The sequence below is a fragment of the Schistocerca piceifrons genome, chromosome X (assembly GCF_021461385.2).
Source record: "Schistocerca piceifrons isolate TAMUIC-IGC-003096 chromosome X, iqSchPice1.1, whole genome shotgun sequence".
NCBI lineage: Eukaryota > Metazoa > Arthropoda > Insecta > Orthoptera > Acrididae > Schistocerca > Schistocerca piceifrons.
The window spans coordinates 505,517,569-505,542,121 of record NC_060149.1 but is presented as its reverse complement, the minus strand read 5'-3'; the positions used below and the strand labels follow the sequence as shown (position 1 = coordinate 505,542,121).

General features: G+C 40.1%; 1 protein-coding gene across 2 annotated transcripts in view; it reads right to left on the bottom strand.

Moving 5' to 3' along the window:
• Positions 1-24,553, bottom strand: part of LOC124721218 — a 134,590-nt gene that overhangs the window by 70,834 nt on the left and 39,203 nt on the right. For both annotated transcript variants that reach the window (XM_047246070.1, XM_047246069.1), the window contains exons 4-7: positions 24,041-24,188; positions 18,680-18,889; positions 16,685-16,901; positions 2,383-2,537 (exon numbers count right to left, since the gene is read on the bottom strand). In XM_047246070.1, the coding sequence (XP_047102026.1) occupies positions 2,383-2,537; positions 16,685-16,901; positions 18,680-18,889; positions 24,041-24,188 (730 nt within the window). The remainder of the gene's footprint in view (positions 1-2,382; positions 2,538-16,684; positions 16,902-18,679; positions 18,890-24,040; positions 24,189-24,553) is intronic.

Sequence of the window (24,553 nt, the reverse complement as noted above, 5' to 3'; positions counted from 1 at the left end):
TAAACCTTTTAACCAGCCACTGACTATCACCCCACTAATGGCCCAGTATCACCACAGTCATGAAAAGCTCAACTGCATCTTTCACCAGGTCTCTGATGACTTCTTGTCATGTCCTGAGATGAGGGGTATTTTATCCAAAATCCTACCCACATTGCACAATGTAGTACTCTGCCAACCACCCAACCTACAGACTATTCCTGTTCATCCTATTTCCAATGCTGCACCCCATGGCTCATTCTCTTATGGTTGGTATAGGTGCAGGATCTGTCCTATACATCCACCCAACACCTCCTACAGCATGATATTGCAGTGTTGTTGTAGTCTTCAGTCCAGAGACTGGTTTGATGTAGCTCTCCGTGCTACTCTATCCTGTGCAAGCTTCTTCATCTCCCAGTACCTACTGCAACCTACATCCTTCTGAATCTGCTTAGTGTATTCATTTCTTGGTCTCCCTCTATGATTTTTACCCTCCACGCTGCTCTCCAATGCTAAATTGGTGATCCCTTGATGCCTCATAATATGACCTACCAACTGATCCATTCTTCTAGTCAAGTTGTGCCACAAATTTCTCTTCTCCCCAATTCTGTTCAATACCTCCTCATTAGTTATATGATCTACCCATCTAATTTTCAGCATTCTTCTGTAGCATCACATTTTGAAAGCTTCTATTCTCTTCTTGTCTAAACCACTTATCGTCCACTTTTCACTTCCATACATGGCTACACTCCATACAAATACTTTCAGAAACGACTTCCAGGCATTTAAATCTAAATTCGATGTTAACAAATTTCTCTTCTTCAGAAACGCTTTCCTTACCATTCCCAGTCTACATTTTATATCCTCTCTACTTCGACCATTGTGAGTTATTTTGTTCCTCAAATAGCAAAACTCATTTCCTAATCTAATTCCCGCAGCATCACCCAATTTAATTCGACTACATTCCATTACCCTCTTTTTGCTTTTGTTGATGTTCATCTTATATCCTCCTTTCAAGACACTGTCCATTCTGTTCAGCTGCTCTTCCAGGTCCTTTGCTGTCTCTGACAGAATTACAATGTCATCGGCGAACCTCAAAGTTTTTATTTCTTCTCCATGGATTTTAATACCTACTCCGAATTTTTCTTTTGTTTCCTTTACTGCTTGCTCAATATACAGATTGAATAACATCCGGGATAGGCTACAACCCTGTCTCACTCCCTTCCCGACCACTGCTTCCCTTTCATGCCCCTTGACTCTTGTAACTGCCATCTGGTTTCTGTACAAATTATAAATAGCCTTTCGCTCCCTGTATTTTACCCCTGCCACCTTCAGATTATGAATGAGAGTATTCCAATCAACATTGTCAAAAGCTTTCTCTAAGTCTACAAATGCTAGAAACATAGGGTTGCCCTTCCTTAATCTATTCTCTAAGGTAAGTCGTAGGGTCAGTATTTGTTATTCTGAATTACAACACAATGTTCCTTCAGAAATGTATGTATGTATGTATGTACAAAGGAACAGGCACTGCGGCAACTACAGCCATTATGAAAAACATAAAATGTATTCACAGTTGCAAATATGGGCAACCATTAGCTGTATAATGGAACAATGACAACAAAAATTTGTGCTGTACCAGGACTCGAACCAGGATTTCCCGCTTATCGTGAGCAGTCACCTTATCATTTGGCTAACTGAGCATGACTCAAGGCCAGACCCAAACTTCCATATTCTGTCAACCATGTGTCTACACCCTGTACTTTTGACATCCATTTTACTTGAAAGTCACTTGCCTGGTGTCAGTGGATAATTACAATACTCCAGCGCCCGTGTAGTTCTGAATTACAATGCGATGATCCTTTTTCAATAATCTATAACCAGTCTCACTGTGGCTATGGGAGCCTGCATTTGGGTGTCTGTGGGGTTGTGTGCACTTTCACGAGAAAAAATGCAACAGCTTGAAAGCTGGCATAATAGTGTTTCCTGTTATGTGTTTCTATGCTCCACACATCAGTCACTACAGGTGAGTGGTTGCCATTCTCTCTCTCTCTCTCTCTCTCTCTCTCTCTCTCTCTCTCTCTCCCTCCCCCCCCCTCCCCTCTCTCTCTCTCTCTCTCTCTCTCTCTCTCTCTCTCTCTCTCTCTCTCTGTGTGTGTGTGTGTGTGTGTGTGTGTGTGTGTGTGTGTGTGTGTGTGTGTGTGTGTCTAAAAAATCTGCTATACAGGGATTACTCATTAGGCAATTACTTTCAGAGAAGTAATTCTGAAACTTTTGCCTCAGAAATTTGCTACATAAACATTTTAAAACTAGAAATGAGAAATACATTCACATGAATGACAAGAACTTCCTATAACAACAATCAAACACCTATTTTTTGCATCAAGATAGAAGTTAAATGTGACTTACATAAATAAAGATCATATTTCCAGGCTTCCTTATTTTTGAACTGAACCCAAGAACAGACTGTATGGAAATCATCTTTTATAACTGCTATACCACGGCGATATCTGATGATATTATGGTGCTGGGGCACAAAATCAAAACACACATAATCTTTCTGACTGGAAAAAAAGAAAAAGGTGCATGAATGAATACAAAGAATGTGTTAAACTTACAACACTAATACTTCAGCTTACCTTGCTTCTGTCCTTAACAGAACTACTATTTATAAGAGTGTAACACAGAATGACACCAATGTGTCTACAGTGAGGCAGAATATTTCTTAAGTAAGTATAAATAAGATGAGACTTTGTAACCATATTCTGCCTCACTGTAGACACATTTCAATGGAATAATGGATTACAGAAAACTTATTTGTGATCTGGAAAATAAAGCTTTTTATCACTACTTTACATTTTCCTTGGCATTCACAATGAGGTAATAAACCAGGTTTATATCTGTTGATTTAAAATTTGATATTGTTTGAAACAAAAATTAACAAACTCTTTGTTTTGTTCGAGAATGAAGATGACCACGGCTTCTTGAAACATTACACGTAAAACTGGCTGTGGTTGGAGTTAGATGCGTTGTTTGGGGGAAGAACCAAACAGCGAGGTCATCGGTCTCATCAGATCAGGGAAGGATGGGGAAGGAAGTCGGCCGTGCCCTTTCAAAGGAACCATCCCGTCATCTGCCTGGAGCGATTTAGGGAAATCACGGAAAACCTAAATCAGGATGGCCGGACGCGGGATTGAACCGTCGTCCTCCCGGTTGGAGTTAGAAAGTATATCATTTACCATCCCATAGACGAAGAGGTCATTGGAGATGAAGCGCATATAGCAAGAAAATAGATTATGACCTTTCAAAGGAACCATCCTTGCATATGTATTAAGTAAATTAGGGAAGCTTCGCGAAACATAAATCTGCATGGCTGGACAAGGATTCTTTTTGAAGCACTGCCCTTTAAAATATGCATTCAACACCTAATGACTGTGCCACCTCTCCTAGTGTAGATGGTTGTGATGGGTGTCCGAAGAGAGAACAGATGAAGACCTGGTAAGGCATTATCAACCAAGTCCTGAAACTAACTGACTGTGTTCAAGGTGTACAGAAGCCCAATTAAAAATGGAGACAATAGCAGTAGAATCTGTACTACTGTGGGGTAGAGATATTATCATACAGAATGCTTTGATTTAATATGAAATGAAATGATCGTATGGCATTGATGGCCAAGAGTCCCCACCTGGGGAAGTTTGGACGCCGAGTTGCAAGTCTTTTCAGTTGAAGGCACATTGGCTGATCACGTGTCAATGATGTGGACGACATAACGCCCAGTCCCCGGGTGGAGATAATCTCCGACCCAGCCAGGAATTGAAGCCAAGCCTGCTGCATGGCAGTCAGACATCATGACCTCTCAGCTTAGAAGGTGGATGATGTAATATGACTACCAGCAATGTAGCATATAAAAAATGAACACACACAAAGACAACTTAAAGAACAAGTACTTGAGGTAGAAAGAAGGATGAGGAGTTAAAGAACTTCCAATTCAGGAAATTAATGCTTCACTACACTATCTACATTTACACAATATGGGACAATCTGTGTTCATTAATTTTAACACTAATCAAGTACATACATGCTAGCTTGTTCCACATCATTTTGATAAAAGAATCATTCCAATAATCTATAGAAAATTCACCTAATTAATGAACTACATAAGTTATGGCTCTGGTATTATATTTTGCTGTTTCTGTTAAATGGAAAAGGTTAACTCGGCTGTGTGCTCACACCCACAACTTTTTAAAATAATTACTGAATCAAGGACAAAATCATCTGAAACTAAAGCTGACATGGAAGCATATGATTCTTCAAACATAGCATTAACCTTCATGCTGCTGCATGTGCAAACTTCACAAGAGGCTCAGGCAGTCCTGAACAGCAGGGCATGTGGTTACATGGTTTACCAACTGGATTTCTGATCATCTCTAACACCTACTCGTTTTTTGCATGGTTATTTACCACAGATCACAATCTCAATGAACTTGAATGTAATACGACAAGTCAACCAAAGATGCACACTTCTTAACAAAATATGACTACTTACTTCTATTCAATGAGTCTCCTATAATTTAGCCATACTTGTTAAGTAGTAACAATTTCAAATGGTTCAAATGGCTCTGAGCACTATGGGACTTAACATCTATGGTCATCAGTCCCCTAGAACTTAGAACTACTTAAACCTAACTAACCTAAGGACAGCACACAACACCCAGCCATCACGAAGCAGAGAAAATCCCTGACCCCGCTGGGAATCGAACCCGGGAACCCGGGCGTGGGAAGCGAGAACGCTACCGCACGACCACGAGATGCGGGCAGTAACAATTTCAACCAGCACTTGAAAACACTTCTGTAATCTGTCAGACATTTTATTTTCATGAGTAGATTGTGAAAGAGTTTAACGGATGTCTATTTCACTTTTTCGTGTGTCCAGCATTTCATTCCTTTCCACATCAAAGTTAATTTCATTACAGAGTGGTGAAGATAATTTCTTCTTCTAGGACTGCATATGTGAATGTATCAGTACTACTACAAAACTTGTGACAACAACAATGGAAAACATTCAAAATATATTAACTTACTCATTTCTGTGTCCCTAAAGTTGTCAATTACTCTTACGAGCGAAGTAGCAGAACTAAAACTTTTTACTACATTGCTTGTCTAGCAGTTTTCATCAATATGCACTCCCATGAACTTAAAACTATCTACTATGTCGTTTGTATCCTACTGATGTACTGGATTGACTGGAACACAGAATATTTTTGGCAGTAATAAAACAATTTTCATTGACAAAATTCAAAACTAACTTATATGCGATCAACCAGTCATATCTTTCAAAAAAGCCAATTTACTCTTTTTCTTTTGATGTTTTTTATTTAACTTCAACAATACTTATATCATCTGCAAAAAAAGGACTAATTCTGCCTCTGTGTTCAAATAAAACAAGGGGTGTGTGTGTGTGTGTGTGTGTGTGTGTGTGTGTGTGTGTGTGTGTGTGGGGAAGGGGGGGGGGTTGGTTCAAGCATGCGTGTGCGTGTGTGCCATGCCTTATCTATTTGATTTATTGCTTTTACTTTACCATAACTGATATTCCCAAAACTTCACCCTTTTCTCATGTTTAAACCACGTAACTCATTTTGCAGCATCAGAAAAAAATAATCAGGTTAATCAGGTAACTGTCGAGAAATGCTAAAAATTTCACATTCATCCACAAACTCAAATGAGTATGGTACTCCATGTATTATCTATTGTAACTGCAACATATTTATTAACAACACAATGACTGACACTTTTTGCAAATCAAGGACACATGCTATTGTAAAAAAAATGTTCATTTACATACATACTCAATAAATTACTGTACTGTAGATATTCAAGTGTCCTTCTTAGGGGACACGGTCTTAATGTAGCACTGTCTGTGTGAGTGAGGTGGTTTGCATGCTCTGGATCCGAAGGCCTATGCCGGCGGTAGCAAAGCTACCAGCAGGGTCACCCATGCTGGATAGGCCGAAAGGGAGGAGCCAGACCAAGTGTGTCCCACAACGACCTATTGAAAACTTGTCTCTTATCCTTTTCCTATCCCTAGCCCATCCTTTTTCTTTACCTTTTCATTTCCCCCACTTAACCGATGCTGGCGGTTAAACCACATATAGGGGTGTGGAGAAAATGAAAAACTCATATGCAGAACATCTGGTAAATTGTCAGTGCCTGGGCGATAAGGTCGCAGCCCCTCCAAGGCAATCGGAAGCGGTGGGCTAATCACCTACCCTTCTTAAATAACCTGATTACTGAAACTGAGACAAGAATAAAAAACTGGATGGATAAACTGGTGATGACCTTTGGCATGAAAAGGAAAACGAAAATTGGCTTTTGGAATATATGAACCTTGAGGGAGAGTCAAGCTGAAACAAGTGACCAGGGAAATGAATAAGTATAAGCTTGATATCCTAAGATTGAGTGAATTGAGGTGGCCGGAGTTTGCTGAAATGCAGACATTGGATGAAATTCTGTTTTTATACTCAGGATCTGAAGAGGAAGAGGAACACTGGGATGGAGTTGGGATATTGTTGACCAAGACATCAAAGAAGAGCCTTCTAGAATGGAGACTTGTGTCCAGTAGGATTATGACTGCCAGATTTAAGACGAAGACCCAGAATGTGATGCTTTTCGAATGCTATGCCCCCACAGACATCAGAGATTGAGAAGGAAGAGGAGTTCTATTAATTGCTGCAAGAGACTGTAAGTAAAGGAGTAAGAAAGATATCCTCATTGTTATTGGAGACATAAATGCCACGGTGGGAGATATCAGTGACGGGTTGGAACAGATAATCAGGGTAAATTATTTGGGTGAAACGAATGATAATGGGGAAAGATTTAGTGACTTCTGTGCAAGCCATGACCTTGTAATAGGAGGGACCTTGTTTTCTCACTGGAGATGTCATAAGATAACATGGGTATCCCCATATCATATTACAGAAAATCAAACTGACCACATCACATTATCCAGGAAGTTCAGGAGGAGCCTGGAAAATGTGCAGAATGGAAGAGGAGCAGACGCAAGTAGCGAGCACCATCTTGTCACTGCCAGTTTCTGAATGGAGATTGTGGCTCCCAGAAAGATATTAGAGCCAAGAAATAGAAGATTTGACATAGGTAAACTGAAAGATCCACAGATAGTGGAGGGGTTCCAGCTGGAATTCCGGAATGGATTCCAGGTGCTGGAACTGGAGATGACTGAGGATAAGGACATGGAGGAAATGTGGATGGAAGTTAAGAATACTTTTGTGCAAGTGAGTGAGAGACAACTGGGCTTTAAAAATCGCCTGTGGAGAGATTGGATGTCTGAACATACCTGGAGGAAGATCACCCGTAGAAAGCAGGCCAAGGGAAGAGTAAACCAGAGCAGGACCAGGCAACAATAAGCACAGACACAAGCTGATTATAGAGCAGCAGAGAAGTGAAAAGGAGTGTGAGAAGAGACCACAGAAGGTGGATAGATGAACAGGCTGACAGAGCAGAACAGGCAGCATGGAGGGGGGATGTGAAATAACTATATGATATCGTTAAGATGCTCTCAAAGAAAAGCTTCCAGAGGAGAAAGGGGAGATAGTAACTACATATGAAAAACAATCACGTAGGTGGATGGGACACTTTAACGAAGTTCTAAATGGAGACCTTGGCGGTGAGGTAGAAGAACAAGAACAATGATCCTGCTCCCAGCACTGGTGTAAATGCACCCACGAAAGCATCAGACAGTGCTGAAGCAGATCAAGAATGGGAAGGCACCAGGACCAGATAATATAGCACCGAGATGCTGGAAATAGACTTGGACACCACTGTCGAGTTATTGCACATCTTATTAGATAAGATACGGAGAGAGGAGAAACTGCCAACAGATTGGAAATGAGGTATTATCGTGAAAATACCCAAAAAAGGTGATGTTAATAACTGCAATAAATGGCGAGGCAGTACCCTATTGTCAGTGCCAAGTAAGGTACTTTCAAGGATCATTTTAAATTGCATTAAGGATTCTATGAAAGCACAGCTAAGGATAGAGCAGGCAGGTTTTAGAAAACATCGAAGCTGTGTGGACCTTATCAATACTCTCAGAATTATTCTGTAACAAAGTGCAGAGAGGCAACACACCCTCTAGCTTACCTTCATTGACTTTGCAAAGGCTTTTGACTCTGTCAATTGAAGAGTCATGTGGGATACACTTGCAAAATATGGCATTCCAATGAAGATTATTATTATCATCAAGGAAATGTATAAAGACTATGAATGCCAAGCACTACATAATGGGGAACTAACAGAGGCTTTCCAAGTTAATTTGGGAGTACGACAATGGCGTATTCTTTCACCAACACTATTTCTTTTGGTGTTGGACCATGTGATGAAGAGAGTGATGGGGGGACGGAGGGGAGGTGTGCAATGGCAGATGCAGTATAGGCTCAAAGATCTAGATTTCACAGACGACATCTGCTTAATGGCACAATGATATCAAGACATTGAAGAGAAACTGGCCGCGTTACAGTGAGAGGCAGAAGTTGCAGGCCTCGAGATAAATGTTTACAAAACCAAAAAAATGCAGATAAATTCGACCATCACGACTAGACTAACCATTAATGGAGAGGACGTAGAATAGGTCCAATATTTCCTTTATCGGAAGCATAGTCACGACTACTGGAGGCACTGAGGACAACATCTACAGTCCCATCCGCAAAGCAAATGATGCATTTGTACAACTGTACCCTGTTTGAGAAATAGAAACATCTCAAAGAAGGCCAAATTCAGGCTTTTCAGTAGTAATGTGAAGGCTGTTCTGTTGTATGGTTGCGAAACTTGGAAGGTAAGCACATAAAAAACCAGCTCCAAGTTTTTATCAACCACTGTCTCCAGCATGTGTTAAATGTGAGATGGCCAGATATGATGACAAATGAAGATCTTTGGAGGAATACAAATCAGCAACCAATCAATAAACAAATCAAGGAAAGAAAATGGAAAAGGATTGGGCGTACATTGAGGAAACCAGATGGAGCTGCTGAAAGGATGGTGTTGGACTGAAACCCTCAAGGAGTTTGAAAACGTGGTCGTCCCAAACAGACCTGGAAAAGGACGATCGAGAGAGAAGCTGCAGTGGATGGGAAAAACCTGGAGTAAAGTGAAGAGTCTTGCTAGAAATCGTACCAGGTGGAAGAATTTCATCACAGACCTACGTTCTAGAGGGAACGACAGGGACTAAGTCAAGATAGTCAAGTGTACTTCAGATTGCTATTTATCACTCCCTTTCCTACTCTACTTTTGAATGGAGTGTGTGAAAATTAGTATATCCACTGATCCATACAGTCTGCCTATCTCTCTTAAAGAAGAAGACTGGAATTCAATGGCCTGTCAACAGTGACATGTGCTGCGAGCATGGCAAGAGTTACATGGGTGAGTCTACACGTACGGTTCCCAATCACTGCGTTGGGCATCATTGTTACCTTAAATACAGCCATTTGGATAAATCAGTGGTGGGGGAGTACAGCCTGTTAAATAAGCACAAGATCTTGCTTGAACAAATGAGAGTACTGACTCACTTTTTGAACCACTGAGACACTGTGAACAGAGATGACGTTGAAATCAGTCTTTGTGAAAACAACTTCATTAGACACATTGGCTATGCACTTACCAATGCATGGAAGCATGCACTCGACAAGGAGAAAACACAGAGGAATACTTCCCACAGTTCACTGCCTGATTCAATGGATGGCGCTGCAAAACTAGATAGACAGTAAATGCAAAAACTCTGTGGTGTAGAGTGGGCCACCTCTATATGCCCAATCAGGATGTACTCCAGGCAATCGTATGCCGTTCTGGGGGGTATAAAGGAGGGAACCTAGCCAGCTCACAACAGTCAGTTTTAGTCCGTGACAAAGATGATGGTGGATATCACTGAAAGCTCGGAATTTTATCTGAATTTGACATGGCATGTGAAGCAAGAAATTTTTATGGAAGTTTAGGATGGCATAAAATTTTTAAAGTAATATACATTTTAAAGTAATATACATTCTTCCAGTAGTTTACACTTTGACAGTTAGTTTGCTTTGATGGAAGTGGCTGTTTCGATGAGGAGGGTCCCATTACACAAATCATGAACTGGTTTTATTATTCCTTTTAGGCCTCATAGTCATTTACGTTTGTACAAGCGGAAAAAGTTCCCACTCCTTTCATTTCAACACACATTTTATCACATGAGTTGTATTGAGTTGCATCATGTTATGTTCTCATTTACAACAGTTTCCTCATGAAAACTAGCCATCCCAGACCATTTGGTTGACTGGGAGGGAGCACCCTGGTTTCCCACTTTTCTTTCTTTCTTTCTTTCTTTTTTTTTTTACTTAAAAAAAGGAGAACGTGTTATAGTTTTCATCCTGGTTTAATGAAAACATGAGGCAATAGGAAAAAGATGGCCAATTTGAACAGAGTCCAGGATACCTTACCAAGGAAAATACGCATAGGGTGCAACAGATGCCTGCTACAAACTACTCTGTGCTCCAAGCATCCAGAGGTGTGGTAATACATCTTGCAAAAAGGACATCATGTACAGCTGTATGATAATCTTTAATGAGACATGACTTGTTTCATGGCCTACAGCTACATCCTCAGGTGGACACCCAAACAGAAAAAATCTGAAGGATTATCCATATGGTCCAGTGGACCCATGTCATAACATTACTATCACAAAACCCTAATAATGACAATCACTGAACACACAATACTTTAAGTCATTCAAGACACTGATGTAAGAAAGAAGGGATCCCCAACCTTCACTGGTAAAAAGGAGTTGCACGTCAAAAGTAGTCAGTTATAAAAGGGGCCAAACGGTGCATACATCATTCTCCATAAAAATGAGGAAGAACTGACAACCAATAATAAAAAAATATCGAACAGAGGAACCCTGGACAATAACCCATTGCAAACCGACGGTTTAAATACTTACAAATTATCCTGCACATCCTAGTGACAGCCCTCGCATACAGTTATCAACACACCAGTCTCACTGAGCATACAACAAAGCATTGGCACCCAGAGCATAGCACTTATGTCATGGCTGGCACTAAGAGTGCCACGAGCAATAGTTTAACCTCATCCCCTATACTTATACACAACCATACACTAAAACATAAAAGGGTCATTCAATAAGCAATGCCCCATTTTTTTTTTTTTTTTAAAGCCATTAATATACACAGACAAACGTCCTTGTTGGTGCTTCATATTTGATGTTTACTCTGCGTGGCAGTGTAGTTTCGAACCATTCTGGCAGATGGCAGGGCCATAGTACAGCATCAAAATGGTGCCTATATAGGACTCACGTTATAAGCAGCATGCTGTTATTGAATTCTTGTGTGCAGAAAAAGAAACCCTGGTCAACACCCATAAATGTATGTGCAGTGTATGATGATGCTGCCGTTGATAGGAGAGTAGCTGGGTGACGGGTAAAGAACGTTGCAACCTCAGGAAATGCAGAAAAAGAACTCCATGATCAGCTACGCTCTGGACGTCCTGTCACAGCCACTTCTCCAGACATCCTGAATCTTGCAGATGCCGTTATTCGTGTCGACCAGCGCATAACAACTTGACAATTGGCTCTACAGTTGTTGCTCAGAATTGGAAGTGTCTGCAATGATGGAGACTCTCGGATATTCAAAGAAGTGCTCACGATGGGTTCCATGAATGCTCACAGCAGATGTCACCCTCAGACTTCCATCTCTTTGGGCTACTTAAAGATTCTGTATGAGGAAAACACTTTGAAGATGACAAGAGCGTCAATCATGTAGTGAAAACATGGCTACGCCTAAGGGACAAGAGCTTTTACCAGCAGGCAATACATGTTCTTCCACAACATTGGCGTACGGCCATAGAGAGTGATGGGCACTACGTAGAAAGATAGGACATGGACATGACATGTTTAGTATTCTGTCACCAAATTCTGACAATAAATATGATTTCTGAGGAAAAAATTTTGGGCATTGCTTATTGAATGATCCTCGTACATGGCCCCAGACACAAGAGCATAGAAAAGAGAGCAAAAAAATTACATGTATTACCCCCCCCCCCCTTTTATCACTGTAGGTAAGATGATGATATAAACGCAATGCAAATTTACATTCAACACGTGGAACAGTTTGGTATGGGCTACTGCTCAGGCTCTCCCAATTCCATCTCTTTTATTACTGGTTGCTATAGACAATGAAACCAGTCATGTGCCATTAAAGATTATTGTACAGCTGTAGGTGGTGTTCTTTTGTCTAGATAAATGCTTGCTAATTAGTGTTTCACCACAACAGCCATATTCCACAGTCATGTAAGTGGTTGAGTGAAAGAGTAGGTGTTCAAGCAAGCACACTCACTCTCACTCACAGAACATATAGTATTAGAGAACAGTGTATGTTGACCAGCCCTCTATTCGGTAACGTACTTGCTTTATTTATCAAACAGATATACTACAGTGCCAAAAGCTTTTTTCCTGACTCAGTTTATTATTTCATCATAACTAAAGTGGAATCTTGGTAGCACACTTTTGAAAGGACTACAGACTTTGATCATCACAAACAAGAAATTGTACTATCGAAGAATATCTAATTTGGTAGTGATTCCATTTTCTTGTCTGTGAAAATGCAGAATTAAGGGTATCATATTTGGAGTAATATGGGACCTCACAATGCTGTACTTCCTGACATGCTATCTCAATAAATTATACTTCAAAATGTGCCTTTCCCATAACACATTTGGAGTATCACACCCAGAAACACTCAAAATTGTGTGTTAGTATACAAGACGCAAAAAGTGTTCACTATGGAGATACTGGCTCAACCCAACATATTGGACGAGTGCACATCTATCATAAGCCAATTAGAATGCAGGAAAGTCATGTGATGTGAGTGTGTAACTTCTAGTGCTCTAAATACATTGGGAGGGGGGGGGGGCAGATGAACATTTACACCTGGAAAGATGACATCGATTTTGATCTGATGACAGCATATGCCATCTGGGGGATAGAACATGTACTGCTAACAGTTTCAACTTCATCAGTCAACAAACAGCATACTGGCATACCATCCAGAGTGTCGCCTATGTCTACATGTTAATAGGGAATGTTCACAGCCAGAAGTCTCTGTATGATGCTAATGTGTAAAGCAAGCAGGCAAACACATGCCACAGAGATGCACTTGTGCTTCCTACAGCCACATATGCGAGTTTGAAAGGGGTCAAACTGTGGCCTTCTGAGTGGTGGGCTGGTCCTTTTGGAGAATCGACATACAAGAGGACGTGCAGCGAATATTGTGCAACAAAGCTAGTATCAGTCATCACGTGAACAGTCTTATATCTGTAAACGATGTTCTGGACGTTCACGCAACGCACCCACCCACCAGGACTGCCATACTGTAAGGACAGCAGTGGCAGTTCATACATCTACCACAGCACAGGTAAGAGGGCTTGTGAACACAGACATGTCAACACGAACTGTTGTGAAGCAGTTATTAGCAGTGGGACTACGGGTAAGCACACCTATAGCTTGTCTTCCACTCATGTCACAGCATCAACATACACAGCTTGACTGGTACTGTTGGTGTTTCTGGATGAGGCACTAACCAGCAAAGCGCTGGTACACGCAGAATGCTGTTAGACCCTTTCTTGCAACAGGAAGGTGATGTGATATTCCAACAGCATAATGCTCACGCACACACTGCCCATGAAACTCAATGTGCTCTGCAAGACGTGCAGCAACTTTCCTGGCCAGCATGATCTCCGGACTTGTCTCCAATCCAGCACATGTGGGATATGATGGGGCGAGAAGTGACTCGTGCGACTCGTTAACCAACAACTCTTACAACTATGTGAACAGGTCGAGCAGGCATGGCATAACATATCCCAGGACAGTATTCGTCATCTGTATGATTGACTGGGTGCCAGAGTCAGTGCCTACACCCGGCTAAGTCACATACTAATATGGGTGTTTCAGCATGGGTCGATACCTGGTACCTCAGAACTGCCTGTGTTACTGATCTGTAAATGTAATCATTTCATGTACTCCATATGCACTGTTGCAACAATAAATCTTGAGTGAATTGGACACCTATAAAAGGGTGTACTAATTTTTTCCAGCAGCGTGTGTGTGTACCTGGCATGTGATGCAGAAAAAATAAAACATGCTAAAATTGCAATTTTTTATCACACCTCTCAAAACAACCCAACATAGTTAATCTAGTATCTCTCCATTACTGAATCATAATGGTTAACTGAATAGGGATTGTTATTTCAATGAACTACCGATATGTCATACATCTTGTTTCTCTAACTACATTATAATTTGCTGCCACTGTTCAGCTGCAATTCCTTCATTTTTGGTGAGAGATCCACTGTATGTATCTGACGAAAACTAGCCTTCTTGAAGCTGTTTGAGACTGTGTTTTCTCCCATGTGGAATCCAGGCACTACTTGAAAAATACATAGCATCCAAAATCATAACCTTTCTCATCACAGCATCAAGACAGGCCAGCCACTTCTGTGCAAGAAACTTCTTGCATTTTTGTTTCAGGCATTTCATAATGCATTGGTCAGGTGTCTGAAAGTGGCTTGTACAGCTGGGAGGAAAAAACACTACATTTATATTATGTACACATGATGGATCTTGAGGATGCAACACATGCATGTCAATAAACAGGACGATTTTCTAATTTCTAACACCCAACCTTGCATGGCAGGCACACAAGATTTGTTCAAATATAGCTGTTGTTATCCACGTGTTTGCATTAGACGTATATTTACACAGAAATGTCCGCACATTTTTTAAGCATTGTGGACACTCTGCCTTTCCAATTATTAGTGGCACCACCTTTTCTATTCCACTTTCATTACAACATAACAAAACAGTTAGCCTCTTTTTACTTAATTTTCTGGTGTGTCATTTTTCTCCTCTGAACTCGAGGGTTTTATCGGGCAATAGATAAAAAAGAAGCCCACTTCATCAGCATTAAAAACACCATTGGGACTCTACGTTTCTACAACTGATGGAAGAATATTTTTTCATGACTGAATAGTGTCAATTTTTATGCTTCCAGCCCCACCTCAAACACATTTATATGCCAAATTACGTCCATTCTTGAACCTTTAGATCCAACCACTGGATGCTTAGAAATCTGCAAGTCCCAACTTTAATGCCAAATATATTGACTTAGCCATAAACCATAGTAAACATCAGCTGGAGTATTTGAAGCACAAGCTTGTTTCACTCACTCCAGGAACACATTTTCCACTTATGGAAAGTGACCATCACATACTCGTGTCCATTTGCTGTTGTCTTCTTCCAAACATGCTGCTTCAATTATTTTTCATTTACTCACTGGTGTATTTAACGTTGATGGAGGGATATTCAGCTTTCGTATGACATGTGAATTTTTGTCCACTTCCTGAATAATGTTCTACTTTTCTTTGTTAACAGTCTCACTGTCTTATTATCCATGACATACTGGTACATCATTTAACACAATAACTACCATGGACTGAGAATCAGTCAAATGCTAAATATGAACAAAGAACAGCAGTGACTGAGTTATGCATGATTCAGTTTATTGTTTGGCCACTACAGAAGTTGGAGCTACTGAGAAACTATACAATTTACTTCCACGCATCACTTCTACCATAGCAAATGATCTATATGACTTCTATAATTGCTGGCACTAAAGAGCACTATCTCCCTGCACACTTTGGCACCCCGTGGCCGCAAACATCCTACTTCCACCAGTCTCAGAACTCTTGGCAGCAAACACTGCAGTGGCCAAACAACACCAATACAACCAAATCTAAAGGTGCTAAGTGGGCAAGGAGAATGTACAGACTAGTCATTTAACACCCATTTAAAGCAACTGGAACTGGCTCTTCCAAAAGTGGACTTACTATGCGGGAAAACATGGTAGTAACGAACGTACTTACAAGATTCTATTGTAGTTAGGTTCAACATTGTGGTCATTTTAAAGTGATACAGATGTACATGCATGAGTAATTTTTGTAATGAAACAAACCATCTCGTGCAAATATGTGACCAACACTCAACTGGACTAACCACATCAGTCAACCATACAGGCAAACAGAATCAGAACAAGTACCATGAGTATGGCACTTGCGTGTTAGATAAAGGTGAAATAAATGTTACAATATTCACTTCTTCAGAAAAACATAGGAACAGGTAGAATTGTTCATGCTGTACCTCCACCCTTTTAACTGGAGTGCATGTCATATATGTATGACTTGAAAATGTTAACAAGGCTGATACTAACTATTTGTGACACAATAATAAACTAGCAACCTATGTAGCAGTAGAAATGATTGTATCCTTTGCCAGATTGTTGAAGGTTGTGGAACACAGCAAAACTAAATTTATACAACCAAAATGACTCTAATAATGTCTTTCATCAATTCTGAACCAAAGATAAATCACTCTTATTTCAGCTCCATGAACAAGTACAGTTAAGTTCACAAACCCATCAACACAGTTTGCTAAAAATCAACACTATACAAAGAAGAGAAGCCTATCAATTCAACAGACAACTGCTCCACTCTGTCATCTAGGGAGTAAATAATTTTTGCGGATGTGAAGCAATAAAACTATTATTATTTTTATGTTGGAAAAAGCTAAACTATACATGGTAATAACAAGTGTTAAACTTACCAGCCATCAACAGTGAGCCTCGCCATCATGTAACGAGTGCCCCTCTGTTCACGGCAAGTATATATTGTACGCCGAAATCTTCCCTCATCCGGAAACCAAGTTTCTACAATATGAGTTTCATTAATCATTATGTCTGCATCTATATTCGCAGTATTTATCCATTCACCAGAGAAATTCTGAGGTAGTCTGCACCCTGGTTCCACCACTTCAGCCTTTACTGTTGAGTAATAGCTATGTTAGTAACAACATATGGAAAGTATATAGTTCTGAAATATTTATTCAAATCAGAATTATTAAATTTTGTGGAAATATTAACTACGGCTAATCAAAAAATTCTTAAGCTTACAGCATTGCCAGAAATCTGAACATAAAATCTGTGTGTGAGTACAAAAAAAAACAATAATGATATTTTGACAGTACTGATAGAAAAATGCCATGAGTCACATTATGGAATAAGTGGTGAGACGTTCAGGTAACAACCCCCCCCCCCCCCCCCCCCCCCTTCTACTACGAGTTCTAGGAAGCAGAAGGTTGCTTTACACCCCAACATAACAGTCAATGACATACATTCAACAAATATTATGATTTCCATTCTACAGTTCGATTTTATTATAACGATTTTTTTTTTGATAAGTTTCTATGACAGACTGTTGTTGGCACCGAGTTCCTACTGAATAAATATCAATTAAAGTACAAGCAGCTGCCAGGATAGGAATAGTTGTATTATGGAGTGTAATGACTTTGCAAGGTCATACAAACTCAGAATACTGCCTTAGGGGAACACACTGGCAGTCTTGTAAATGTGAGTTATTGGTTAAATTTTTCTGCCTCAGGTCACACAAATGGCATCAAATTACTGATTTCAAATTCTTAGCAATTCATAATCAGTTAAGTTCAATACATTACACAGTAACTTGTCAAAGTACAGATGAACAGGCCCAATGAGGTAATACCTTTGTGACATATTAACACTGATTAACCACTATCTATGATTGACTGTTTTACAGCAGTGAAAGTAATTAAGGCACACAATAGTATGTGGTACTTGTACACGAAGCTGGCTACACATAGGTACACTTGCATTTGAAACATCTTTAGTTTGTGGAAATTTATCATAAACTGCAGTGTACGTTGTAAGGACTGCAGGAGTAACTGAAGTGATGACATCACACTTGGCAACAGTGATAAACACTACTTCGCAGTGACTGAAATTGCCAAACACTCTCTATACTTTGCAGCTTCTCTCCCTCCTCATACAAATCACTGGCCTTGAGAGGCTGCATACATTAACACACTAATGTGTTTTAAAAGTTTTACATCACTGTTGTCTGCCATTAATGAACAATCTTCCACAGTGTAAGGATTTTTTTTTTGTCACTCACTAACTGCATGATACTGTTATTTTCAAAGCAGGACAATAAAGAATTTTCCATCTTTGAACTAACTCATATTTTGCCAAAGAAGCAATGTGACTGAACTGTAGAAACCTATTAGGCACTCAACAACATTAACAACAAAAAAGTTCCAATATTTTACTCTCATTGTGGAACTGGCAGCAGTAACTAGACTGGTGCAGTATGCTTACTACCTGAGCCCCCACCTTATTCTGTTACTCGCTCCTGTGAACGTGAGCGCGTTATGCAGATCTTGTTGTGACTCTCATCCAACTAGAAAAGTCTTTACTGAGTTTAATGAAGGCGATGTTGGCCCGATATATTCGACGATGCCCTTTGGCTACACTGACTAAAGGATTCTTCTAAGAAATAGCAAATTAATATAACCTGAAGATGCTTAAAAAAGGCGAAACACATAGTTAAAAAATAAAAAACTAAAATTGCAACCAAGACTGTTTTTAACCAATACTATCCTTAATTGTTACTTCTGGAATCAGCTAATTTTCCAAATACCAAACTCCCTTTTTTAAATAATGCAGCCCTACCCACCAAAATGCCCCTCATTATTATTCTGAGAACACGAACACACACACACTCTTACCTGCTGTAACACGGAGTCTCTCTGGACTCTTCTCCACTGTCTTCAGAGTGTTACACTCCGCTGTAATTGACACACCAATATATAGATCATCATCCCTATTTTTTAGGAAACACCTGTACTTCTCATCTTTCCTGGATTCTTTGGTATTAGCCACTGCAAAGAAGTGGTTTTTGTCCACAAACCAGTCACCTAAACAACTGTACTCAACAACTGAAACAAAAGAAGAAGACCGTTAAGAACAAAATGAGTGAAGCTGCAAAGTCAAGAGCATACCTTTTAAAAAGGCCCTCTCAAAAGTTAACTTTAAACCCTTTTGTGAATGAATACAAACATTATTAAGTATGCACTCTATACTTAAAAATCAGTGTGATGATATTACACTTCAACCAAAACATGGTTTGAATGATTCCAACAATGACAGAGGATTATTATTTAAATACAGAAATGTAGACCTACACCAGCAGGAACTTCCTCTTCAATACTTTGTTTAAAATAAAATATCAACACAATTGCAATTAAAATAAATGTGTTTGTTGACTAGCCCATTTTATTGAGTTCAGTATAAAATAACTTAGTCAAATGAGTCCAAATACACTGTATTTGCTACTAGTGGAGTTCTCAAGGTATATCAGATTATTTTTGTGGAAATTCTCTAAGGACTAAAGTGATAATGACTTACATAAAACAGAACTCAAAGACCTAGATTTTTAACCTGCACACCTGCCTGGTGTCAACAATCACAGGAGCATTCATAAACATAATATTAGAAGGAGAAATGATTTACACCACAAAAAGTGCGCCCTGTCTCCAACTTACATTCCTATCTTATAAATGACTCCTGCATATTGTGAGTATGTGTTACACCCCCCCCCCCCCCCCCCCACACACACACACACACACACACACACACACACACGGCACTCAACTGATCCATCACATCTGACTGATACCACAAATCGAAGCTGCATAGGTATTAACAAAATTCTCCAAAGTGCTATTTAGATATCATGCCAATCTTTCTGATGGCCTAATTGAGCATGTGGTCATATTTCTGCTGATTCTACACTGGGATGTTATAACACTTGATGCTGCTAGCTGGCATGACATAGGTCTCACATTTGATAAACACTTCCTGTCATTACTTGTTATTTAGCATTTGAGAGTCCATGAAGATACCAGAAACATATTACAGAAAAGTTTGAATCATTTGAGGTTTTGTATACACTTTAGTAATGTCCAATGTGAAAGTAACTTAGCTCTGTCTGTGCTTTTTGTGTGGAGGTTGTGTAGCACACCTCCAATTAATATTATTGTGTTTGCTTTCACTGACAAGCTCCTGTCACAATATGACAGCTGTGAAAAGTAACATAATGAGCAGCTGTGGTAGATTTGGGCCATTGGTATGCAGTGTGAACTGATGCTATGCTGCTCTCTCAGTGTGGTGTTTTGTCAGTATTCCTTCAGCTCTGCGTGTAGTAATAGCTAGCTGCAGTGGTAGCAGGTTGGGTCCATGCAGTGTCAGGTCCATACAGCAGGAAGGGGTGGCACCATGTTGATGTTGGAGTGGCAATCTCAATCAGTTACTTGGGACATTGCATTGTGACCAAACCGCCAGTAATGGTTAAATGCTGCAGGATGACCAGGCGCCAGCCGGTCACACGTCTTACAATGGTTTACAGAAACTATTGTCCCTTATTACTCGAGGCATGCCACAACCATGCAGGTTTAAATAATGTTGGCACACATGGCACTGACTGGCAGTCTTTGCTACTGTCTCTTCACATTGCACCATATGTGGCAGTAATTGCTATTAAAATATATAGAACACATTATGACAATTGTTCTTATTTTACACAATATGCTTTATTGTCTGAATCACATTACAGTTCTTAACTATTACTAAGCTCCAGATGAAAGTGGTGCTGAAAAAGAAGAATGAAATGAAATGAGGAAAATAAAGCTTGGTTGTGTGTGTGTGTGTGTGTGTGTGTGTGTGTGTGTGTGTGTGTGTGTGTGTGTGTGTGTGTGTGTGTGTGTGCGCGCGCATGCACGTGGAAGGGGTGGGGGATTAGTTCAAAATATGTACTACAGGGAAAAAGGAAGCTACCAATAACAACAAAAAGTAAATGAAATTAGTATAACAACACTCATGGTTCTTCTATATTATCTGTATTTGGTAAGGAGACAATCGGGCAATTCCATATCCAGAGGCACTACGCCACTCCCAGCACTCTGAGTCAGACCCTGAAGCCTTGGCCTCCTCCTCACACTTTGCCACATCAACTTTCAGGTTGTTTATTATTCTGCAAATTGTGTGTCATACACTGCATGAGCTTGTGGTCCCCTCCGTTGTTTCACACTTCAAACCCAGGTGGTGCAACGTCTTTCGTTCATCTGTTGGTGGCACACAGTGCACAAATTTTAGTCCTGGAATGTATGTGCAAAAACTGAGGTCATGTCCCTTCCAAATAAAGTTCTGAGATCAGAAGACCAGTGCTAAAGCATAATTTCTATTTTCTTACACTTTGCTCTGTGGGCCTTAAGTGTCACAGTCCTGTTTGTATGACTTCATACAAGCTATAACGTCTTAAATAAACTCTCTCCGCATTGTCTGTGATGGTCTGATCAACACACCGAATCATGCATCTGTCACTGTCCCTTTAATTGAATCTGCTAAGGTGATCTGAGTATGATCCATTATCAAGAGAATCAGAGCCATCGTAGACGAAGGATAAACAGTGCTTTATACACAAATCCCACTTAATCATATGTAATTGTGTGCTTACATTCCATACTTTATTTTACAAGGACGTCTGGGTTAGGATTTTATGTCCCAAAACTTGTCATGCCATGAAAAAACATCTATATGAAGTAGTTGTGGAGCAAAATTTCATATCCAAAAAATATCTGTACAATTTAACAATCATGGCTTTTCTACTGTTGTTGCATTTTTAAAATAATAATAATAATCTCTGTCTCCTTGGTATCCCATATTGAATGATACCCTCAATTCACAGACAGATTATGCATGGCAAAATTTGGTCTTTACAGTAGTTCCAACTCATGATTGTCAAGATTTGAAGCTTTTCCTTTCTTTCATTTTATAAAGCCTAAAGGATCTCCTCTTAGTAAAAGCACTACTGTGTTGTTTTTGTATGGCTGCTTCATCTCTCTCTCTCTCTCTCTCTCTCTCTCTCTCTCTCTCTCTCTCTCCCTCCTTAATTATCTTGATCATATATAGGAATTAAAAGAGTCCAGCAGGCATTCAGCTGGGTTCTCCTATAGTTTTATAAGTGCTTCTCTCTCTTCGAATAGTATGTAATCTGATGATCTCCAAGAAAACTTTATGTTGTAATCCTCCTGGGTTTCTATTGAACTGTGGACTCGTGCACCTGAACCACAGTTCAAATCTAGTTTCAATACTGCCCCCCCCCCCTCCCCCCGCCCAAAAAAAACCTCCAAATTTGAAGGAATATGATTTGGTTCAAATGGCTCTGAGCACTATGGAACTTAACTTCTAAGGTCATCAGTCCCCTAGAACTTAGAACTACTTAAACCTAACTAACCTAAGGACATCACACGCAACCATGCCCAAGGCAGGATTCGAACCTGCGACCGTAGCGGTCGCGCGGTTCCAGACTGTAGCGCCTTTAACTGCTTGGCCACCCCGGCCGGCGAATATGATTTATCCCGAGAATCTACTACAAATTCCATCTATGATGAAAATGGAACCAGGCTGAACCCTGCCATAGAATGTTGGCTGTACTGTCACAATCTTTTTTTTTTCTTTTTTTTTTTCAAATCTTGTTTGTTTCTTGTGGTTCCCACTGTCATTATATACAAAACACTGACTCATTCAAAGAAAGAAATGCAGTTACAAACACCTGTTCTCAGCATTTCACGAAACCATGGAAATTCTACGAGGGTCACTCCAAAAGAAATGCACACTATTTTTTTTTTTTTAAATCCATCTTTTATTCTACATGTTTTAAAGTTTTACAGTGTGTAGATACATCCTTTAGGAACAATATTTTCATTTGTCCACATAATTTCAATCCCTCTCAACTGCCTTACGCCATCTTGGAACCAGCGCCTGTATACCTGCACGATAAAATTCTGGACCAACCTGTTGGAGCCACTGTTTGGCAGCGTGCACAAGCAAGTCATCATCTTCAAACCTTGTTCCACGAAGAGAGTCTTTCAGTTTCCCAAAGAGATGATAGTCACATGAAGCCAGGTCAGGAGTGTAAGACGGGTGGTTCAGTGTTGTCCATCCGAGTTTTGTGATCGCTTCCATGGTTTTTTGACTGACCTGTGGTCGTGCATTGTCGCGCAACAGCAAAACATCCTGCTTTTGCCGATGTGGTTGAACACGACTCAGTTGAGCTTGAAGTTTCTTCAGTGTCGTCACATAGGCATCAGAATTTATGGTGGTTCCACTTGGCATGATGTCCACAAGCAAGAGTCCTTCGGAACTGAAAAACACCGTAGCCAAAACTTTTCCAGCAGAAGGTGTGGTTTCAAAATTTTTTTTTCTTGGGTGAATTTGCATGATGCCACTCCACTGATTGCCTCTTCGTCTCTGGTGAAAAATGAAGAAGCCATGTTTCATCACTTGTCACAATTCTTCCAAGAAATTCATCTCCACCATTATCGTACTGTTCCAAAAGTTCGCTGCATACCGTTCTTCTTGTTTCTTTGTGAGCCACTGTCAACATCCTAGGAACCCACCTGGCACAAACCTTTTTTAATGCCAACACTTTCAGTATTCTGCAAATACTTCCTTTCCCTATCCCAATGTAGCGTGACAATTCGTTCACTATGATGTGTCTGTCAGCATTCACCAATTCATTAACTCTCTGCACATTGGAGTGTGTGCGGTATGTGGCCTGCTGCTCTGCGAGGACAATCCTCAATATTGCCATGCCCGCTTTCATCATGTAACCTGCTTGCCCACCGACTAACTGTACTGCGATCGACAGCAGCATCTCCATACACCTTTTTCAACCTCTTGTGGATGTTTCCCACGGTCTCGTTTTCACAGCACAGGAATTCTATGACAGCACGTTGCTTCTGACGAACGTCAAGTGTAGCAGCCATCTTGAAGACATGCTGTGACGGTGCTACTCACGGGAACAGGTTGAACTAAGTTTGCAAAAAACCGGGAAGGATGTATCTGCACACTGTAAAACTTTCACACATGCAGAATGAAAACTGTATTTTTACAAAAATAGTGTGCATTTCTTTTGGAGTGACCCTTGTAAACTCACATAGGTTCAATAGCTTTTAATCACCTTCCTCATTTTATGGTAACATATTATACCAGCAGAAATGAAAACCAGGTATTTCAGAAGTACAAACCTCCATCAAAAGTCTGTTCCATGCCAGGACATTTCTTATAAGTTATATTAAATTTCTGATTTGTGATGAGAAACTGTGTTCCAGCAGTTTGACAGGAACGAATCTGAGCATCTGGATGATCGCATTCTCCAGTGAAACGAAAGCGATTCTGAAAACAGTGAACAAAATTGTACTTCAATCATCTTAATACAAATTTTAAACAACTGCATGTAATTTAGAGCGTATTTCCAAAACTGACACATCCTACTTGCTTTACAAAATGTCTGCCAATTTCTGAAACATGATAGCATGTTTCCATAATGTAACATCCAAGAAGTGAAAGACAACATTCCAGGTAAAAATCAAACAATAGAAGATCCAGGATGGAACGTAGCAAAGTTACGAAAAGGAAAATTACTACTCACCGTATAGTGGAGACACTGAGTCGCAGATAGGCACAACAAAAAGACTGTCACAAATAAGCTTTTGGCCAACAAGGCCTCTGTTGAAAATACACACACACACATACACGAC